Source organism: Cyprinus carpio, chromosome B5 (assembly GCF_018340385.1).
Source record: "Cyprinus carpio isolate SPL01 chromosome B5, ASM1834038v1, whole genome shotgun sequence".
Lineage (NCBI taxonomy): Eukaryota > Metazoa > Chordata > Actinopteri > Cypriniformes > Cyprinidae > Cyprinus > Cyprinus carpio.
Genome location: NC_056601.1, coordinates 12,766,960 through 12,785,771, shown reverse-complemented (window position 1 = coordinate 12,785,771; position 18,812 = coordinate 12,766,960). Strand labels below are relative to the sequence as shown.

General features: G+C 36.4%; 1 protein-coding gene across 1 annotated transcript in view; it reads right to left on the bottom strand.

Moving 5' to 3' along the window:
- The window catches only part of LOC109080799 (extracellular matrix organizing protein FRAS1-like), a 108,607-nt gene that overhangs the window by 31,566 nt on the left and 58,229 nt on the right, over nt 1-18,812 (bottom strand). Inside the window, exons 18-29 of the mRNA XM_042724434.1 lie at nt 18,124-18,291; nt 13,885-14,025; nt 13,631-13,774; nt 11,821-11,976; nt 10,228-10,374; nt 9,113-9,259; nt 6,448-6,588; nt 5,278-5,418; nt 4,970-5,110; nt 4,571-4,841; nt 3,328-3,412; nt 54-374 (exon numbers count right to left, since the gene is read on the bottom strand). Of these exons, the coding sequence (XP_042580368.1) occupies nt 54-374; nt 3,328-3,412; nt 4,571-4,841; nt 4,970-5,110; nt 5,278-5,418; nt 6,448-6,588; nt 9,113-9,259; nt 10,228-10,374; nt 11,821-11,976; nt 13,631-13,774; nt 13,885-14,025; nt 18,124-18,291 (2,003 nt within the window). The remainder of the gene's footprint in view (nt 1-53; nt 375-3,327; nt 3,413-4,570; nt 4,842-4,969; nt 5,111-5,277; nt 5,419-6,447; nt 6,589-9,112; nt 9,260-10,227; nt 10,375-11,820; nt 11,977-13,630; nt 13,775-13,884; nt 14,026-18,123; nt 18,292-18,812) is intronic.

Sequence of the window (18,812 nt, the reverse complement as noted above, 5' to 3'; positions counted from 1 at the left end):
GAAATGTCACTTAGCAAATCTTTTTTTCAGAGTAAAGTCTGTTATGTCTGTACCTTTTGCGCAATGCTGATGTGAAACAGGATGTTCTGGTAGCTGTGCCCGTCATTGACCTGCAGCAGAAGTCTGTCCCGGTCTCCTTCTGAACCGTCATGTACATACTGCAGCTGCTCACCATCCAGGTCTTCCAGTTTGAAATGGGTTACCTGCACCTCACCATGCACGTGTGTCAAGTGGCCATGTTGAGGTGGATCCAGAACCGTGATGAAAACGTCTTGTGGATTATCGAGGTCACTGATGTGAAGAATAGATCTGCTGATGACGGCTGTCTCACCAGAGTTAATGTACAGAATTAGGTTGGTGATCACAGTGGGTGGCTGTGAAAGAGGGGAAAACATTAAGATAGAATTCAAACCAAGTTTCAATTAAACTGGTTGGAGGAAAGAGAAACTATTCTAAGAAAAAGATTTAATATTTCAGCCCCAATGTCCTTTGCATCTACATACAGTATTTTCCACTTTTATTTTGTAAATTAAGGCATGCAGAGGTGAGAATCCCATCAGTGCTTGACTATTGTAGCTCAAATGAAAGACAAGATATGTGAAAATGAGGGAAATGGAAGGCTGATTTCAAATCAAACTCACATGGACACAAATGCAGACCTGCCAACCTTTTTTTTTTTTTGAGTACCATCAGCGTGGTGGCCGGCCCCGGGGGGGTGGGGGGTTGAGGGTATGTGGAGTGGGGGTAAACAGTTTACTGTTTATTACTGTTTACTGTAACTGTTTAGTTAATTTTTGCCATTTATTAATTTTTTATGCTATTTAAAAAAGAAAAAAACACCAGTACACTTCTGTATAAGGCTGGGCGATATGAGCAAAAAATACAAATATCAAAAAAAAAAAAAATCAAAAAACACACAAAAAATTCAAAAATTCAAACAAAAAAAAAAAAAAACAAAAATAATCCTTTTAAAGTAGAAGTTACTAAACTAAAAATGAAAATAATAAAAAGCACAGACTGAGTAAAAAGGCTATTTTGTTTACCCCATTAAACTTTACAGTTAGTGCTATCATACAAATACACTTACTTGTAGGTTTAAAATTTGACATGTCACATTTATTGTGCAACAACAAATATCTAAGCAAAATTTATATTTTAGTGAGAGTTATTATGCTCCTATTTCATTGCACTTAGTCTGTTTGGTGCGCATGCTAAATTAAGTCTGTGGAGTTTAGCGGAGAATCGCAACGCAAAAACTCATGCACTTCTGACAGCAAAATGGAAATATTTCCATGGCTTTTTTAACATTTACAGATGGGGAATATACCTGTGAAATGCAAGTTATGCATTAAGGAAAACAGCACATCTCCAACACATTAAACAGTGCGTTTTTGTCAGCCTTACACACAGCCTTTCTGTCAGAACTACTCAAGCAAGAGACCCCGATCAACTAAAAACATAAACCATAAACTACAGGCTACTAGGAGAGAAATAAAACGCAGAAATTATTTAAATGCAAAACAAAACAAGCAAAAAACTCTTCATCTTTTTCTGTTGCTTGTTGTGAATACTGCGCGTGGACAGAGGCATCACTAGATTTTTGCATAGTTTAGATAGACAAATCGTACCAGCTTACTTTGAGGTCAAAATGCGTACCCGCTACGCAAAATGCGTACAGGTTGGCAGGTCTGCAAATGGATAAAAATTCTGTTAGAATCCAACTTTAATTTATCTACCATGACTCCATTCTTCTATTTTTGGCCCAACTGATAGTAAAAGAATGGAGATGGTAAATGCTGCAGGCAGATTCGAACTTGTGTTGTCCACATGAGCACCAAAGCATTTCATGCACAATATGCTTTTTGTTTAAAGCAATTTACACTAATGATACCATTAGGTTGCTGCTGCACAGAGCTGTGGAGAAAATCAGGCCACTTTTGTTTACCACTGCACAGGGAAGACAAGAGTAAACGGTTTATTTTCAAAAGACAATCTTTTCCCTCAGGGAGGGATTATTGCATTTTTTTTACTCTCTTTCTCTTATAGGAATAGATTTGATGTCCCCTCTCTCTCTTCGCTTTAAGATACAGGTTATATATTTCAGCTTTAACTGCTCATTTAACAGCAGGAAGTGCTCTGACGTTTTGAGCTGCTGTTATCAGCCCATGAGGGGCAGGAATGTATTTTGGGTGTTATTTGTTGCAATGACATCCATTAGATTTCTGTCGGGGAGCTCAGGTTTCTCTCTCTGTATGTGTGTGTGTGTGTGTTCATTGGGCTGGTGGAGGTCAGACAGCAAGACACAGGCAGTTCTCTGGAGACTGTATCTATGAAGTGTAACTAAATGCTGCAGAGGAATGAGCAATACACAGAGAGTGAGAGATAGAATGGGAAGAGATGCTGGCTCAGTATGAGCTATAATGCTCTCCACAGAGTGAGGATAATGGCCAGTCAGTCTGTGTTAAGGATGTACTGTAGACTATGGGTGTAAGCAAAGACGAGTATATGCCAGAGTGTTCCAATATTACATAGGTGAAATAATAACTTTTCGAAAACCATACATGTTTGATAAAGGAATTGTGACACTCAATATGGTGACTACAGGAATAGATTAATGTTATGAAAAAGTGCGTTGAGTAAATAGACTTTGTCCTCATGGGAATACTTGCATACTGGAACAATATTGTTTCACAAGCATCACAACTGGATATTTCATGAAGTTAGTTACGAACCTGCTAAGAGTGTTTGAGCTGAAATCCAGGCAAAGACTGGCCACTTAAAATAAGCTAAGATATACGATTTTAATTTGTTTACCTTTTTTGGGCACTACATAATTGCTTTGAGTGAGTTTATTATTACTCTAAAATGTGTGAAATAAATATATGTGGGCAATTAAGATTTATGAAATGTTGGTTAATAAAAATCCACTAAAAATATTCACCCTAGAGTTTTGTTAATGACGCTTGAACTGCTTTTGAAGACAATCATGCAGCACATGCTCTCAAGTGAGAATGTGTCTTAGAGATTGTTAAATATTTGCAGTGAGTGTCAAAAGGCTGTAAAGAAAAGGTTGCATGAAAAATCCTAATATGGATATAGTTTGTTCATTTTCAAGCTCATTCAAAATATTCCAACTTCATTAACATTAGAATTAAGTTACTCCTCTGCATACAAATATGAAATAATTCATGCAATTATTAGTAAATGAGACCATTAGTCCTCACAGACTCCCATCAACTTTTTGTTCTATCTGTCTTGTGACTGCAGAATGAAGCTCCATTACTCAGCGTTCTTAAACAAGATGTGTTTGTGTGTGCATGTGTTTACCTGCTGGGAAAGCGCCTGCACAGGAACACTCTGAGGCTGAGAGAACAGCTGAGGATCTGCTGCCCTTAACATGAACTGCCCACTTCTGCAAAACAAGCCAACATTACACTGCTGTAAATAGATTCAAGGATATAAATAATGAGTCAGGGTTTGCCTACATTTTGCTACAAAACCTGAAATCATATATATAGTGGGGCTACATTGAAAGAAAACAGCTTGGTAAACATATTAAATGTCTCACTGTTGAAATAACCACGTCTCAATGAAAATTATTAGCTCAGTCTCTTAACAATACAAGTCGATGTAAAGTAATAGTTTTCAGTTCACAGTGTGACAAAAACAAACATGTGTCTGTGTGTAAAGTTGACGAAAACAACAGAAAAAGACACAATAAATAAAAGACTCAGAGAAGCAAAAGGCAGAGACCAAAATTAGAAAAAGACTGAGTGGCTTTTAAAGAGAAATGATTAAGACTGATTAAGTGATACATTTGGGAAAAAGAGGGATGAGGAATAAAATAGGAGAGCGAGAGTGAGGGCACACAGATCACTTGTTAATTAAACCACAGAGCAGAAGGAAGCGAGAGGAGCTATTAAGGAGATAAACTGTGAGAAAGTTGAGAGAAAACTGAAGGTCAGCAGTCAGCCTGACTTAGTGACTGCCACAAGATCATCGCAAATGCTGTGAGCACCGTGGAGTGTGTGTGTCCTGTCAAATGCCTCACCAACTTAAAGCTAATGAATAGTGCACACTACTTAAAATCAGTCCATCCCCCAGAACACACACTCTCGACACCCTCTCGCTTTAATATAAGGTCATTTTACTTCTGTACGGCATCTGATTATCCAAAATCTGTCTGTCTAAGCAAAAATGGGCCATATCCCACAGGAAATGAGGAACAGAGATGCTGCCTTAAGTGATATTTCAGGAGATGAGGAATGAAATGTTTAACATGAACTATAAATAGTGAGTAAACAATATGTAATGAATAACTGTACACTTCCATATATCATCTAGTTCATATATACTGAAGACTATATACTTCACTCACTCTCAGACAACATCAATCCACTGTAATGCTGTTAATGAGAGCAATACATTGTAATGCTATTGGTGATCGAGGACATATTGTTTGGTCTACATTTGAATCATTATGTTTTAAATGACTTCTGAAAGCAAAATACATTTCCTGGGGAAACAACCCTAGATTCATACCATCACTCCAGGTTACACATATACTCACTTGGGCTGCTTTTCATCATGAATGAAGCGCACAACTCTACGTTTGAGCTGAGTAAAGGTGAAAGTGTCGTCTCTGTCCAGTGCTCTCTCTCTGTCATTCTCCAGGACCACGAGATGCCCGTTACTGGGTGGCTGAAGGAGCTGGAGCAGCATGCTCTCTAATTGGCTATCTGCATCCTTGATGGACACGAGTGCAGGATCCAGAGGCTTAACTCCACCAATAGGAACCAGCAGAGAGCCACTGATGTAAAGAGATGGAGCACGGCTGTTTGCTGAAGAAACAAAAGGGACGCGATGTTCAAACACTCCTACAGTCTTAACAGTATTAGAAATTACAGAATTTTTCACAATTCTGGCAATAAAAGCATTAATTTCTATCAAATATGTGATGTCAGGTTACCATGGCAGGCTCTTGTTTTGGGGTCAGCGTAGTATCCGTGACCACAGTCCAGGATGCACTGGCCACCCTTCAGGAAGGAGTTCTCAGCACAGACATGGCACTCAGCTGCACTCACACACTCCAAGCAACCAGCTGAGCATGCTGGGAAATAATAGCAGACAATCTGTCATCAGATTCAGGTAGGACACGAGAGGGAACTGCGTCACACCATACTGAGCGCCTCTAAAATTAGCAGGCTTGTAATCACGCCAAAATGGGCAATCTAGGCCGTCACGATCACTCTCCCAGACCAGAATCACAGCACTCACCGGTGCACTGACGGGTCGAGGCATCTAGAAAGTAGCGCTTCCCGCATTCCAGCACACACTGCCCGTTCAATACGGCATATGGCAGCTGGCAGTGCTGGCATCGGTCATGGACCTGGCACTGCTCACAGTGTTCATCACAGCCTGTCCATAGAAAAAATAAGGAAGAGAAAGGCTGAAGACACGAAATTTGATTAATATTTAATGAGATCCAAGTTTTCATCTATCACTTTACATACTGAAATTTTGTAAAATTTACTGATTAAAAAGTTTGGGGTTGGGAAGATTTAGCGTCTTCAGTGTCACATGATCCTTCAGAAATCATTCTAATATGATGATTTGCTGCTAAAGAAACGTTTCTTAATATTAGTGACATAGTGACATGACATACAGCCAAGTATGGTGACCCATACTCAGAATTCGTGCTCTGCATTTAACCCATCCAAAGTGTAACCATGTTATAAACAGCTGTGCTGCATTTTTTGGAAACTAATACTATACATTTTTCCCCAATTCCTTGAATAGAAAATTCATAAGATCGGCATTTATTTGGAGTAGAAATCTTTCGTAACAATACAAATGTCTTTAATTTAGTAAGTCCTTACTGAATAAAAGGATTTATTTATTAAAAAAATCTTGCTGACCCCAGACTTTTACTCTTAGATTTATAATGCAAAATATATTGCATTATTGCTAATATTACTATTATAATGCAGTTATAAAACATTAATAATTTATAGTGCATTTAAAACTGATTAAAATATAATATATCAATTTAATTTCCTCTTGCATTCTGCTAAACTGCTTTATTATCAGTGAGTTAAATACTACATGCTACAATAACTGGATAATAATTTAAATTCTCTTATTGACCTATTGATATCTAAGACTGAAGAAAGTGAATTTTAAGTAAGAGTCAGGAGCTTCTTCAATTCAGTCCATAACTACAACATTGCTGATAGACTTGTCTTTCAGTCTCATTTGAAATCAATCCGTTAAAGTGCCATTAAACCTTGGCTATAGTGCAGCGACTGATGCTGGCACTATACAGCAGACATTAGAGGGCCCCAACTGTGACAACTGACTGAGAGATTGAAATGTCAAAGTTTATTGAGCTGGAAAATTGATTGGTTGGACTCATAATGAAGGTTGCTATTTTTATTGATGACTCACTCAGACATCTCTCAGCATCCTGGTAGAACCCCAGTGAGCATCCAGGCACACAAATGCCATCCTGCAGGACGTATCCCTCCATGCACTGCAGACAGTCACTACGCAGGGGTCCGCGGCACGCGTTACAGCTCCAGTCGCATTCTGACAGAAACAGAGCGAAAGAGAGAGTGAGTGGGAGGGATATAGAACGAAAATATAATGAATTGGAGTGTGACTGAGGAAGAGAGTAAAATAAGAGCAAATGAAAAAAGAAAAAAGGCCACGAGACAGTGATAAGAGAGCATGAAAGAAACTAGATTTGCGTGTGTTGAAGAAAATACCAGCGCTTCCAAGGCAATGCATGATAAAGACCAATCACTTTCAATTCATTATGTAAATTCCAACAACATTATTGAATGCAGAAATGGAGAACTTTTTAGAAATGCTAATTAATAAAGCAATACGCCATGAGAGGCTGAGTGTTATAGTGATTATACTGTAAGTAAAGCGTGTTCAACACAAAGTGCTTAAGCCCACACATTTGTTATTATAACGTAAGTAGTGACAGATATTTTCTTCTGCATTGTGACGTATGTACATCTGAGTGAACAAGATTATTAAAAAAGAAAAAAAGAGTTGGAACTTTGTTCTATCTATAAGTTGCTGATTGGGTGAAGACAGATCTAAATAATGAGAGACCAGTCAAATATAAGGAACAGGCGGATTTAAGTGGATTGGAGAAGTCGGTATATGTCAACAGACAGAGAGATGTATTTCATTTCACTGGAATTACATTTCAATTAAAAGTTAAAGGTCAAAATTTGCTTTAAAAAGAACACACATACATTAATAAGATCAATAAGATGCGATGAGAAAATAGACATGACAAATTTTCATTAACATTATACAAAAGACATCAATGAACATTAAATAGTTATATTTATTATGTATAATGAATGAACAGTTTGACCACCAAGTAAAATAGTTCATTAGTCTAACTAAAAGATGTTTACAGTTAACAAGCCAGTAACTTAATATTTAATTAACATAGAAAATTTCATTTAAAACCCAATTTAACACAGCTCATCTAATCAGAATGGACCATTCTTTTTAATTAACCTTTTTTTTCATAAAACTATTTATAAATAATCATAATTTTATAGCTGTTACTTTACTGTTGATTTTAGCACGGTTGGAAAACTGTATTGACCAATTAAAAGCCATTAACACAACAATACATTTTACAAGGGACATTTTATTTGAATTTAATGTTAAATATGTTAAACATTTATGAAAACCAAAAATACATAATGCACCTAAGGCTAAAATTACTTGAAAAACCAAGCTTGAATAGTGTCTGTACAAAAAAGAAATATGAGGATTTCAATACGCCACTTGACTTACAATGAGAAAGAAAGACAATGTTTCAGTTCTCAAATCATCTATTAAAGAGAGCGCTAGCCGACCATTTGATAACTCACTAGCAGACCTCCGCTCTCTAAATCAGCTCAGCTCATTAAAAAGCCCCATCACCCTCTTTCTGTGCTCTGTCTATATAACCCCATCGTCTCTCCCCTCATTCACCAAAACCATCCTCCCAAAATATTTCAAACATTTAACTGAAAAGAACAATGGCTAACCACATTTAACACTACATCCAATTCAGACCTCTGTGATGTCCATAAAAGCAGCTCATTTGTCCATATGACATTTAAACTGTGTCCTTCTTTCACATTACCCAACCATAAAGACACAAAAAACAATGATGTGTTGCATTATTAAAGTGCTCCCTCCAAATATTGTCAAGGTAACCTTCATTCACTGTACACTGTACTGCAGGGGTAAAAATGCCAATAAAGCATTCATATGCATGCTATTATTGTCTCTTTTTCTGCTTCACTCGAGAGCACACACATACGTCCAAAAAGTCAAGGGACAAAAACTAATCTCTACAGCATCTCCTTTTGATCTCCTCTGCAAATCCCATCAAAATGAAACATCCAAATCCCAAACCACATCGTTTTAAGATCTGAAGACACAATTAATAACAAAAAACAATCTTCTCTGCAATTATTTTTGCTAGCGTCTCCACAGTAATCTTCTATGAAATATATTTGACATTAATTACTAGAAAACGGATACATCCTATTTTTCCCTGCTGTTCTGTTTGAGTATGTATGTTAGGTATAATGGACTTGACACCATGTATCATACACTTGCCAACTTTGTATGTGATTACAGAGAAAAACTGGGCATCGCTACCCGACTTTCAAGTCATTCTGAACACAGCAAACTCCAGAAGAAACATGCGCCTTGTTGCTAGGAGACACGTGACAAATGAAAACAACATGTGTTCTAAAATTGCCTCAAAATATCAAACATGTTTGATCCTCCATCTGGATGAATTCCAGAAAAAGTCTGGGACCATCATACACTATGACCTTCTGAGAGATCTGTGTAGTGAATTTCAGCCTTTATATGATGAATGTATAATGTCTATGAAGCACCAAAAAAGATCTTGGCTTCTGAGCATGTACAAAAGCCATAAATACAACAAACATGCACATCAAAGAATCAGTGAAACAGAAACAGTGTAGTTTGACAATACAGGAAGGAAATGAGTGGTAGTTTGTAGTCTAAATGAAGATTATTCCATGTTTAATGGTGAAACTGGGCTGAGACTCACCTCTGCATATGCGTGTGGTGGTGTTAAGATAATACTGATGAGCACAGCTCTCATACTGACACTCCCCAAACAGAAGAACTTTAGCTGGATCTCTACATGATGTACACACACCCGCCATCTCACAGCTCAGACACTGAGTGTCACACACTGAAACACACACAATAATCATTTAATCAATACTTATGAGACAGATGCACTTTAAAGGGGTCATGAACTTTGTACGGTTCTCTGAGGTCCACTTTTAATGTTATTAATATTTTTACCTAAAAAAAAAAAACATTATAAATTAGAAATAATTGGCTATTTTCTGTCCTGTTTTGATCCCCCTTATCAGAACGCTCTGTATAAATATACTCGGCGGATTGTAAACTTGGAAGGAAACGCCCATGGCTATGATTGGCTAACAGTTGTGTATGTTTGACAGCCTACATCCTTCCTTGATGGACACTGCTGTGATTTAGGTTAAATACACATAAATACTCAGTACATATCAAACGATCAGTAATACCCGTCAAAGCAATAGTGACTACATTATAAAAACAGTTACTCACAGTTGTGTTTTGCAACATTACTGTTGGATACAATATAGTAAGCACAGCATCATCTTTTAGTTTCAATCTTTCCAATTGTGCCTTGTTTGTAAACAAATCTGCAGTAAAATGACGTGAACAAAAAAACAAGTTCTTACTGATGCAGTCTGGCACTTCATTAAAAAAAGTTAATCCACTCTTTCCTAACGTTGGGATCTGAAGGAAGGCGATGCAAAGACTTGCTTATAGTTTGATTTCTGTGTAGACCTGCGTTTGCCTCTCGTTATTGACACTACGTGTGAATCGGTGGGCGGGGCTAAACATGCAGCGACGCAGAAGCAGGCACTGATTTTCTTCTGCGGAGGTGGTGTTTAACAACACCGTTACATCATAGAGAGTGACACATTTCACAACTTGTCGTGTGGGAGACTGGCTTCCATATAAGCTGTTTTTAGACTAATAAGAAAGTTTTGAGTTCTGAAAATTACAGGATGTTTTTACAGTACAGCGACCTCTTATATGTCAAAAGATCAAGGGAATTTTGATTTCTCAGTTCATGACACCTTTAAGTAAAAGTGTACTTACTTTGGCACACCCTGTTTTCATCAGCGTAATATCCAGTTGGACAGCGAGGGCTGCAGAGACCTGATGGGGCCAGAACCTCAGGGGCCAAACAGGAAGTACAGGAGTGAGGACCATCCCCACTGCACTCCTCACAAGAAGTGTGACATTCTGGAGAACACAGGCACAGGACAGTAAGTATGATGACCAGATAATTAGGACAGTAAGAATTATGATAATGAGAATAAGATAATTATGTCAAATGTTTCTCAACTTTGGAAATATGATAAGTAAGTAAGGCTTCATTTACTTCTTAATATAATACTATATTATGTTAAGGTGTAATATATATACACTGTGAATGGCTGTTGTATTTAATATGTATAAAAGATGAACATGATTGATTTAGACAGAACTCAGTTTTAGCAGATAAAGGTTATTAAAACCATAGAAGCTTGATAAATAGAGCAACTTCTATTCATTTTGACATTTTAATCAGTGCTGTTGCCAAGGACATTTACGTTTCATGACAGTATTATAAAGACAGAAGACTTAAAAGGAATACTGTTGACATGCAACGTGTACTCAGAAATTTCCATTCACATATAACATTTAGTCTGCTGTCAACTTGACATATCACCTTCAAACAGGCCAAAGACATTTGACAATGCTAAGTGCAAGTAAATTGCATTGATGGTCTTTTGCCTTTAACGCACATAGAGTTATATATATATAGTGTTATATAGGCACATTCGCGTATAAACACTTTTGCGCACACACTCCCTTGATATCACCAAGCAATTAAAGAAGCTCATAACAGTTTATAGATCACATCAGCATCTTAAAAGATTCTGCATTAAAGCCAAGCACTACATCACACTCCCTAATAAAAACAAATGCACCGCCTCATCTACACCGTCAGCAAAGGAGCCACTCTCAAAGCATCACAGGTAATTGCATCAGGGTTATGAAAACAGAGGCTCCGGCTATATTACATTGAGAGATCATGTAGAATGACAAAGCAGTGTATAAAGAGGATGCAGGCACTGAGATTAGACGCTGTGTGTGTGACTGATGATGCTCAATCTACATAATGAAACTCAATGCTGGAAATAAAGCAGCACACGTTTTTCTCAGAGGAAGACAGTTAGATGATGTTGAAAGATGTGATGAATTATCATCATACGATGCAGATTAGGGTTGCACTTCAACGTACTTCCCTCTATAATCAGTTAATCCAAATCTGATTGCAACCGTACAATTTACTGTTTGCTCAGAAGGCCTACTTTGCAGATTAATTTATGACTACATATAAATAAGCAATCTGAGAAATGCGAGCAAGGGGAGTTTTGTAAACACAGGAGAGCGTAGCTCCATTGCTCCCATTATTTATTCATAAAGATGTTTTAGATGTCATGTGAACAAGTGAATTCTTAATTTTTGCTTGAAAATAATTAAATCTGATTCCATGCATTAATCTTGCAGTTTGCAGCATCACAAATTTGCTATTGCATTATCTGCAATTCACATTTGTTGCACATTATAATTAGGACACAAAATGATTTCCTATATATAAGTGACGCTCTGACTTCACTTTTTATTTCCTTTTTAACTTACTTTTGCAAGCTCCATGCCACCGGTAGTATTTGGGTGGGCACTGTGATACACAGTGATCTCCTAGCAGCAGCATCCTGGGAACCTTACACCACAAACACACAGTGCCAAAGCCAGACTGCAGGTCTGCCACACACCGCTGGCATCCCTCCTCACACTCTGAAACAAACAGACGGTGAGCGTACATTATTATGCATATCCATAAGAACATTCTGAACTGAAGTGAGGAAATGGAGGAAAAAAGATCTTATCAGATTCTTATCTTCAAAATGTTCCAAAGGTGTAAAAGTAAACACTGTGTTATCTGTATATCCTCTCTCACTCCTTATCAGCTGTGAGAGCAGACTGGCTTCATTGCCATGGACACGCTGAGGGCGTTGATAATAAAGAGATGCATATCAACCAATGAAAATCTTCATTGGCTCATTTCTCAGGCTGAGTGATAATATGTAAGCATGAGGCATCAGTACAGATTCTTTGAATTATACATATAGTTCATGCTTTATTTACTCATATAACAAGATCTAAACAAAAAAGGAGGTCTGTGAATTGTTTCTGAGGAAAAGCAGTTACTCAAATAGTAAAAAGTGCTGCTGTAACCTTCAGCACATAATAAAAATACGAGCTCTGACAAAATGTGAAAAAGAGAATAAGGTTGTTTTAAATGTTCTAACATAGTAAACATACTGTATATTTCAACATGTTAATGGAAATTATTTAATGGATATTTCATGTTTTTCAGATAAACTGCATATATTTTGAGATTTCAATGTCAAAGTCTTTCTGAACGATTCCGCTAGCACTTTACAACAGCAAGGACATATTTACACAACATAAACTCATCCGACCTGAACCATTTCTATATCAGTCCTCAAGCTTCCATTTAGGAGCCTTTAACTATCACATAAATCATCACAGGGCACCTTATAACAAAACATCACAATACAGGTTTACACCAGTTTTAGAAAAGTTTCACATTAGACAGCACGCAGAATGATTTTAAATGGCCCATATTTTCTAAAAAGAGTGATAACATATGCATAAATAGGTATCATGAGGAAAAATGGATAACACTTTCGTATAGGGACCAATTCTCAATATGAACTAGTTGATTATTAGCATTCCTATTATTAACATATTGGCTGTTAATTAGTACTTATAAAGCACATATTCTGCATAATCATGTTCTACAATTCTAATCCTACCCAATACCTAAACTTAACAACTACTTTGCTAATTTAATAAATTTAAACTACTAATTTTATTAATAAGCAGAATATTAGGAGTTTATCGAGGCAAAAGTCATCGTTAATGGTTTGTTAATAGCAAGAACTGGACCTTGTGTAAAAATGTTTCCTTTTTTAAAAAATGTGTTACTTTTATTAAGCAAGTATGCATTACATTAAACAAATGAGGCAGCAGAGATTTTTATAAGTGTAGACTTTCTCCACTTACTGCTTCCTATTTGTTTCCTCGTGTTTACTGCACAAAACCTCCTCTCTTTATGAGACACAGACTGGTACTTAAGCCACATTTTATTAAGACCCAAAAAACTGGATAACAGAATTAGCTAGTTTCAGAAATAAAACAGGCTCCAAGCACATTCGACAAAAGAATTAACATATTTCCCCATTTACGTGCTCTTGGCATTGACAACAATAGCTGACACAGCCGTTGAACACCAAATCCTCCCCGAAGGCAAAATGCCCATTTGACACCTTAAACCCAAGCTGGTGCAATGACTTGAGATCAAAGGTGTCGCCTGGAAGCCTTTTAAGAATGTTTAGGTGATGGAAGATTGATTTTCACTCACCAATGCAGAAGCCCACAGCATTCAGGTACTGGCCCTCAGGGCAGCTGGTTCGGCAGTAGCCGTTATGGAGACTGGCGTGGGCTGGACAAGCAGAACAGTCAGCCTGAGACGGGCCCGTACACTCCTTACATGATGGATGACAGGCTGACAGGGGGACAAAAGAACTACATTACCTTCATAAAATAATCTACTGAATTGTACTAATCCACAGGGACACAGCCTTCGAAACAGAACAGAATAACACTCAAAAACACCTTGGCAAGTACGGTCCTGAACATGGAAACCATAGGGACATTTATCGAGACACTGTCCTTGATGAAGAACACTGGGCCGTAAACAGGAAGTACAATTCTGTAAACTTCCACCAGTGCAGCCTGAACATGAGATGTGACATTCTGAGAGAGAAAAAGAGAAAGAAAGTGATATTAGTCAAAGTCTTGTAAATAAACTCAAACTGTGTATCAGATAGCCCAATAATATAATATAATATAATATAATATAATATAATATAATATAATATAATATAATATAATATAATATAATATAATATAATATAATATAATATAATATAATATAATATAATATAATGATGCAAAATTTAATCCAATTCAGACGGTCAAGGTGTAATAATATGTAAATTTATTAAAAAGAATATAGAGAACAGAAACCACAAATCATAACTTGGAAATAAAGTTCTGGATAATAATAACAACCTTCAAATATAGAAAATGTAAATCCAATGTTAGTACATTTTTAATAACAATCCATTTATGATGGACTGAACCCAACCAGTATTAATCAAAACATTAATAAAATTGTAAATAAAACATAAACAATTATTCTGTTCGAATCAAAAGTACCAAAATATTAGTATTAAAATATTAAAATATTAAAGTATCAGAGTATCAAAGTATCTGAATTTCAAGGTATCTGAATTTGAATAAAAACCTGTAAGAGTTCTAAGTCTGAGTCTAAGAGTTGTCGAGTGAAGCCAAAGAAGAGGAAGTGAGCTGAAAAGATAGAGAGACCAGAGTCTCAGAAAGTCAAACCCCTTCTATTTTGCAGAGTCTCTTATATACTGTTGTTCCAGACATAAGTCATCATCTGGCTATCACTAATAACACCTGACCTTTAAAAATAGTCTAGTCAATGTCTCGATTTTGGACTTCTTCCTCTTTTAGATTCAAAGTATCATACTGATAATTCTAAGAAATATTGATACAAAAGAACAATACATGCAGTTCAACTTCATATGCAAAACAGACTCAGCTGACTAAATTACATATGAAATATACCATAAAGTTTACCAAAAACATTTTTGAATATAAAAATGAAACCTATTAATATATAGATATATGAGACAGATCCTTACCATGAAATATTAATTTTTAACTTTTGAAATAAAACTTATCATTATGAATAGAACACATTCTGAGTACGTGACTTCTCAGAATCTCTCAACAACACTTGGGTTTAATTTAAATACGTGGACTTCTTCTCAGAATCTCTATCACCATGTGGATTTCTTAGAATCTCCACACACCATATAATATAATATAATATAATATAATATAATATAATATAATATAATATAATAGATAAATACTTTTATACAGCAAGGATGCATTAAATTCATCGCAGGTGTCAGTAAAGACTTTTAATTTAATATAAAAGATTTATTTTTTGAATTAATGATTTTCTTTTAAACTTTCAGAATCAAAGGATCCTGAAAAAAATCGAAGACCGGAGTAATGGCTGCTGAAAATTCAGCTGTGTCATTGCAGGAATAAATTAACATTTAAAATTATATTAAAATAGATCTTTTAAATTGTAATACTTCATAACGCTTTGCTGTTTTGTAATCAAATAAATGCAGCCTTGTTGAAGAGACTTCTTAATAAAAGTTTAAATAAATGTAAAAACAAAGCTTTCAAAGCTGAGCACTCTACATGTACTAGGAAGATCAGAGAGCGGACCTCATCTCAGGGCTCAGGACAACAGTTTTGTAGAAATGGAGCCCAATCTGCCTTTAGGTCGTATATCTAGACAAAGTGCATTTGCTTTAAAAAGGCTGTCAGTCAGAAAGCTGATCCATGTGCACACAGCTGAATGAAAGCAGTGGGCTCCAAAAAGAAAGCCTATCATGGGTGTGAAGTCTGGACTCGTCTCCACTACTCTACCAGATTAAATGTGAGAGACATTTGGTAGACACATTCAGACAACACACACACACACACACACAAACATACATAATCACTGGAAAATACAAAGATGCAGAGGCTCTTGACAATCTCCTCGATTTGGAGTAAAGCCCTTAGAACACAGGTGTCAACAGCCATCCTCCACTGCGACCCAAATAATCTGCTTTTTTTTTTTATTATTTATCTGTTTAGCCAGGTTTCATTGTCAATCAGAACAAAAGGGCTTATCTACCCCGTAATTCAGTTCATTCCCCAAAGAAAAATAGTGGGTGTGCTAAATACTAAACCAGGCAATCTGTATTCTATTGAGTGAATGGGAGACAGGGCTAAGCTTTCTTTTAATGCAATTCAGAGACACACAATAAATATGCCTAAAGGCCTCACATATTGATCATTTTTCTTTTAAATGGCATTTCAAGCCATGGGGTGTGTTTTGAAATGAAGCCAGGATATTGGGAATGGTACATGACGTTTGAAGGTTCACAGTGATGGGATGAATTCTTTAATGTACTTTTCATCGATTTTTAAACTTAACAGGCTACTGTACTGTTTGTAAAACAGGCCTAAAAGCTATATGGATTCTTTTGGACACTCAGAACCACAATTAAATGTCATCAGTTAACCACACGTGTAAAAAAAACCATTACATATTTACTTCAATCTTCCTAGTTATCATTGCAGCAACCTTAAAACAACAAGTCTCCAACTCTGACCTTTAACCAACTAGGCCCTTTCTAAAGCATTTTAGAATGCAATGATGATTGTTATTAGTAAAGGTATTAATGGTTGCCCACAAAATATAAATAATAATAATTTAAAATTATTTAAATTGGCTTGTGCTCTCAGATCACACAATAGTCACATTCCAGTCTAATAATTTATAGTTCTTGTCACCCTATTGAGTGAGACTAACACACAAACATATAGTGGCCAGCAGAGAGACTGACTTCAGAGGGATTTACAGATTGGAATTTCCTCTGCATGATATCTGATCCATCAGCACACACACACACACACACACACACACACACACACACACACACACACACACACACACACACACACACACACACACACACACAAACACACACACACACACACACACACACACACACACACACACCATACAAGTAGCCCTGAGGAAGCTCAACATTTTGCCTGAGCATGCTGGCTCAACACAAAGGTCTTCATTGAAGAAAGAGGCACTTGTCATTATTATAGCAGCGAGCTTCATGACAGTGGACCCATTGAATGAACAGCCCACTGGCCACTTTCTCACCACCTTCAGTGATGTGCTTCTAAGTCAATTAAAACAATATTTGTTTTATTATTATTATTGATTTGGTAGCACTTTACAATAGGATTTAATTGGTTAATGCATTCTATATGGTATACTATCAATGAACAATAATTTTAAAGCATTTCCTAATGTAGGTTAATAGTAATTCGTTCATATATTAATATATTTTTGAACAAAAATTATTTTAAAATTAACAGTATGTTTATGAAGAAATATGAACCTAAACATTTAAATGCTTACATGATATGCATCATGATGATATTAACCAACAGAACCCCATTGTAAACTGTTACCAATTAATTTTATTTAATACAACATTTCATTGTGAGCTATTTTAGGAATAAATGCAGAATGAAATTGATCATGTTCTGACAAATAAAAGTTTTATACACCATATCTGACACCCCTGTGAAGCTCTCAGCATGTTGGAACATCATAAATACAGAACTGATTCTCTGTGTAAAATTCAGAAAACATTCAAAGTGACTGTAAAAGCAACTGTAAATTTTATTCAGTGCTGTGGGGGTGAGGTGTTGGTGGTACTACACAAGCCTGCAGTCCTTGAGGAATATACCACAAGCAGATGTTGTCATACTGTTTTAATGTAATACATTTCTGGGTTTGTGTATGATGGCTCACACCCACACTTTTTTCCGAAAGATCAGCTTTTTTTATTTTAATTTTCTTTTTGGCAGGATTTGGTCAGGATTTAATTTTTAAACAAACAGCGTTCTCCACAGGGTGTTTAAAATCCTGTACAACAGCCTTGATGTATCTGGAGGTAACTGCAGATCTTCAGTCATCGAGGATTAAGACATTGGGAATAACTAGTGCAAACAACCTGCAGTGCGTCACTCAACACGACGACATGCACATTCTTTTTTCCAGCGTTTATCTTGCCATCACTTCATAATCAGGGAGCTACTGAGAATTAGTGTATATGTCTTCATCTTCAGAGAAAAATATGAGAATGTGTCTTCTTGTTTGCTCACCTCTGCAGGTCCGATCTGCGTCAAGGTAATGCTGTGGCCTGCAGGTAGACATACAGGTCCCGTGAGAGACATGTCCATTTTTAGGCAGCAGGACCTCTTCCTGTTTGACACATTGCATGCAGTCTGAGGAGTCCGGACCCACACAGACCCTACACAATGAATGACACCCTGAAAAGAGAAGGAAACATGTTGAAAAGAGTTGAAAAAGTAGTTCATACACACATGAAAGCTGCGCACTGCACTGTATCAAAAAGGGAATGTCTCTTTGACTTTAACTGACCTTGTTTTAGACTAAACCTAAACTTTAGCCATTTCATTTTATACCTCATAAATATAGTTAGATAGCTTAGACTTCAAAGCTGCTTTTGCAAGGGGACCACGAGGTACATCCACACAGTTTATGACATTCAGATTTCATGCACGCATCCACACCTTTGATTTTCGATCATGGTGGGAAATTTCACATTGACTATTGTTTTTTAACAGAGCCAAAGATATTTCAGTCCCCCATAGCCATAAACTTAACCCTCACACAAACCTTTTTACATTATTATTATTATTATTTTTTTTCATTGACATTTTAGTAGACTACTATTCAAAAGTTTGGCATCAGTAAGATTTTTTGTTGTTGCTGCTATTTGTTCTTTGAGAAAAGGTTTGTATGTTTGATAAAAAAATCAATGTAATGC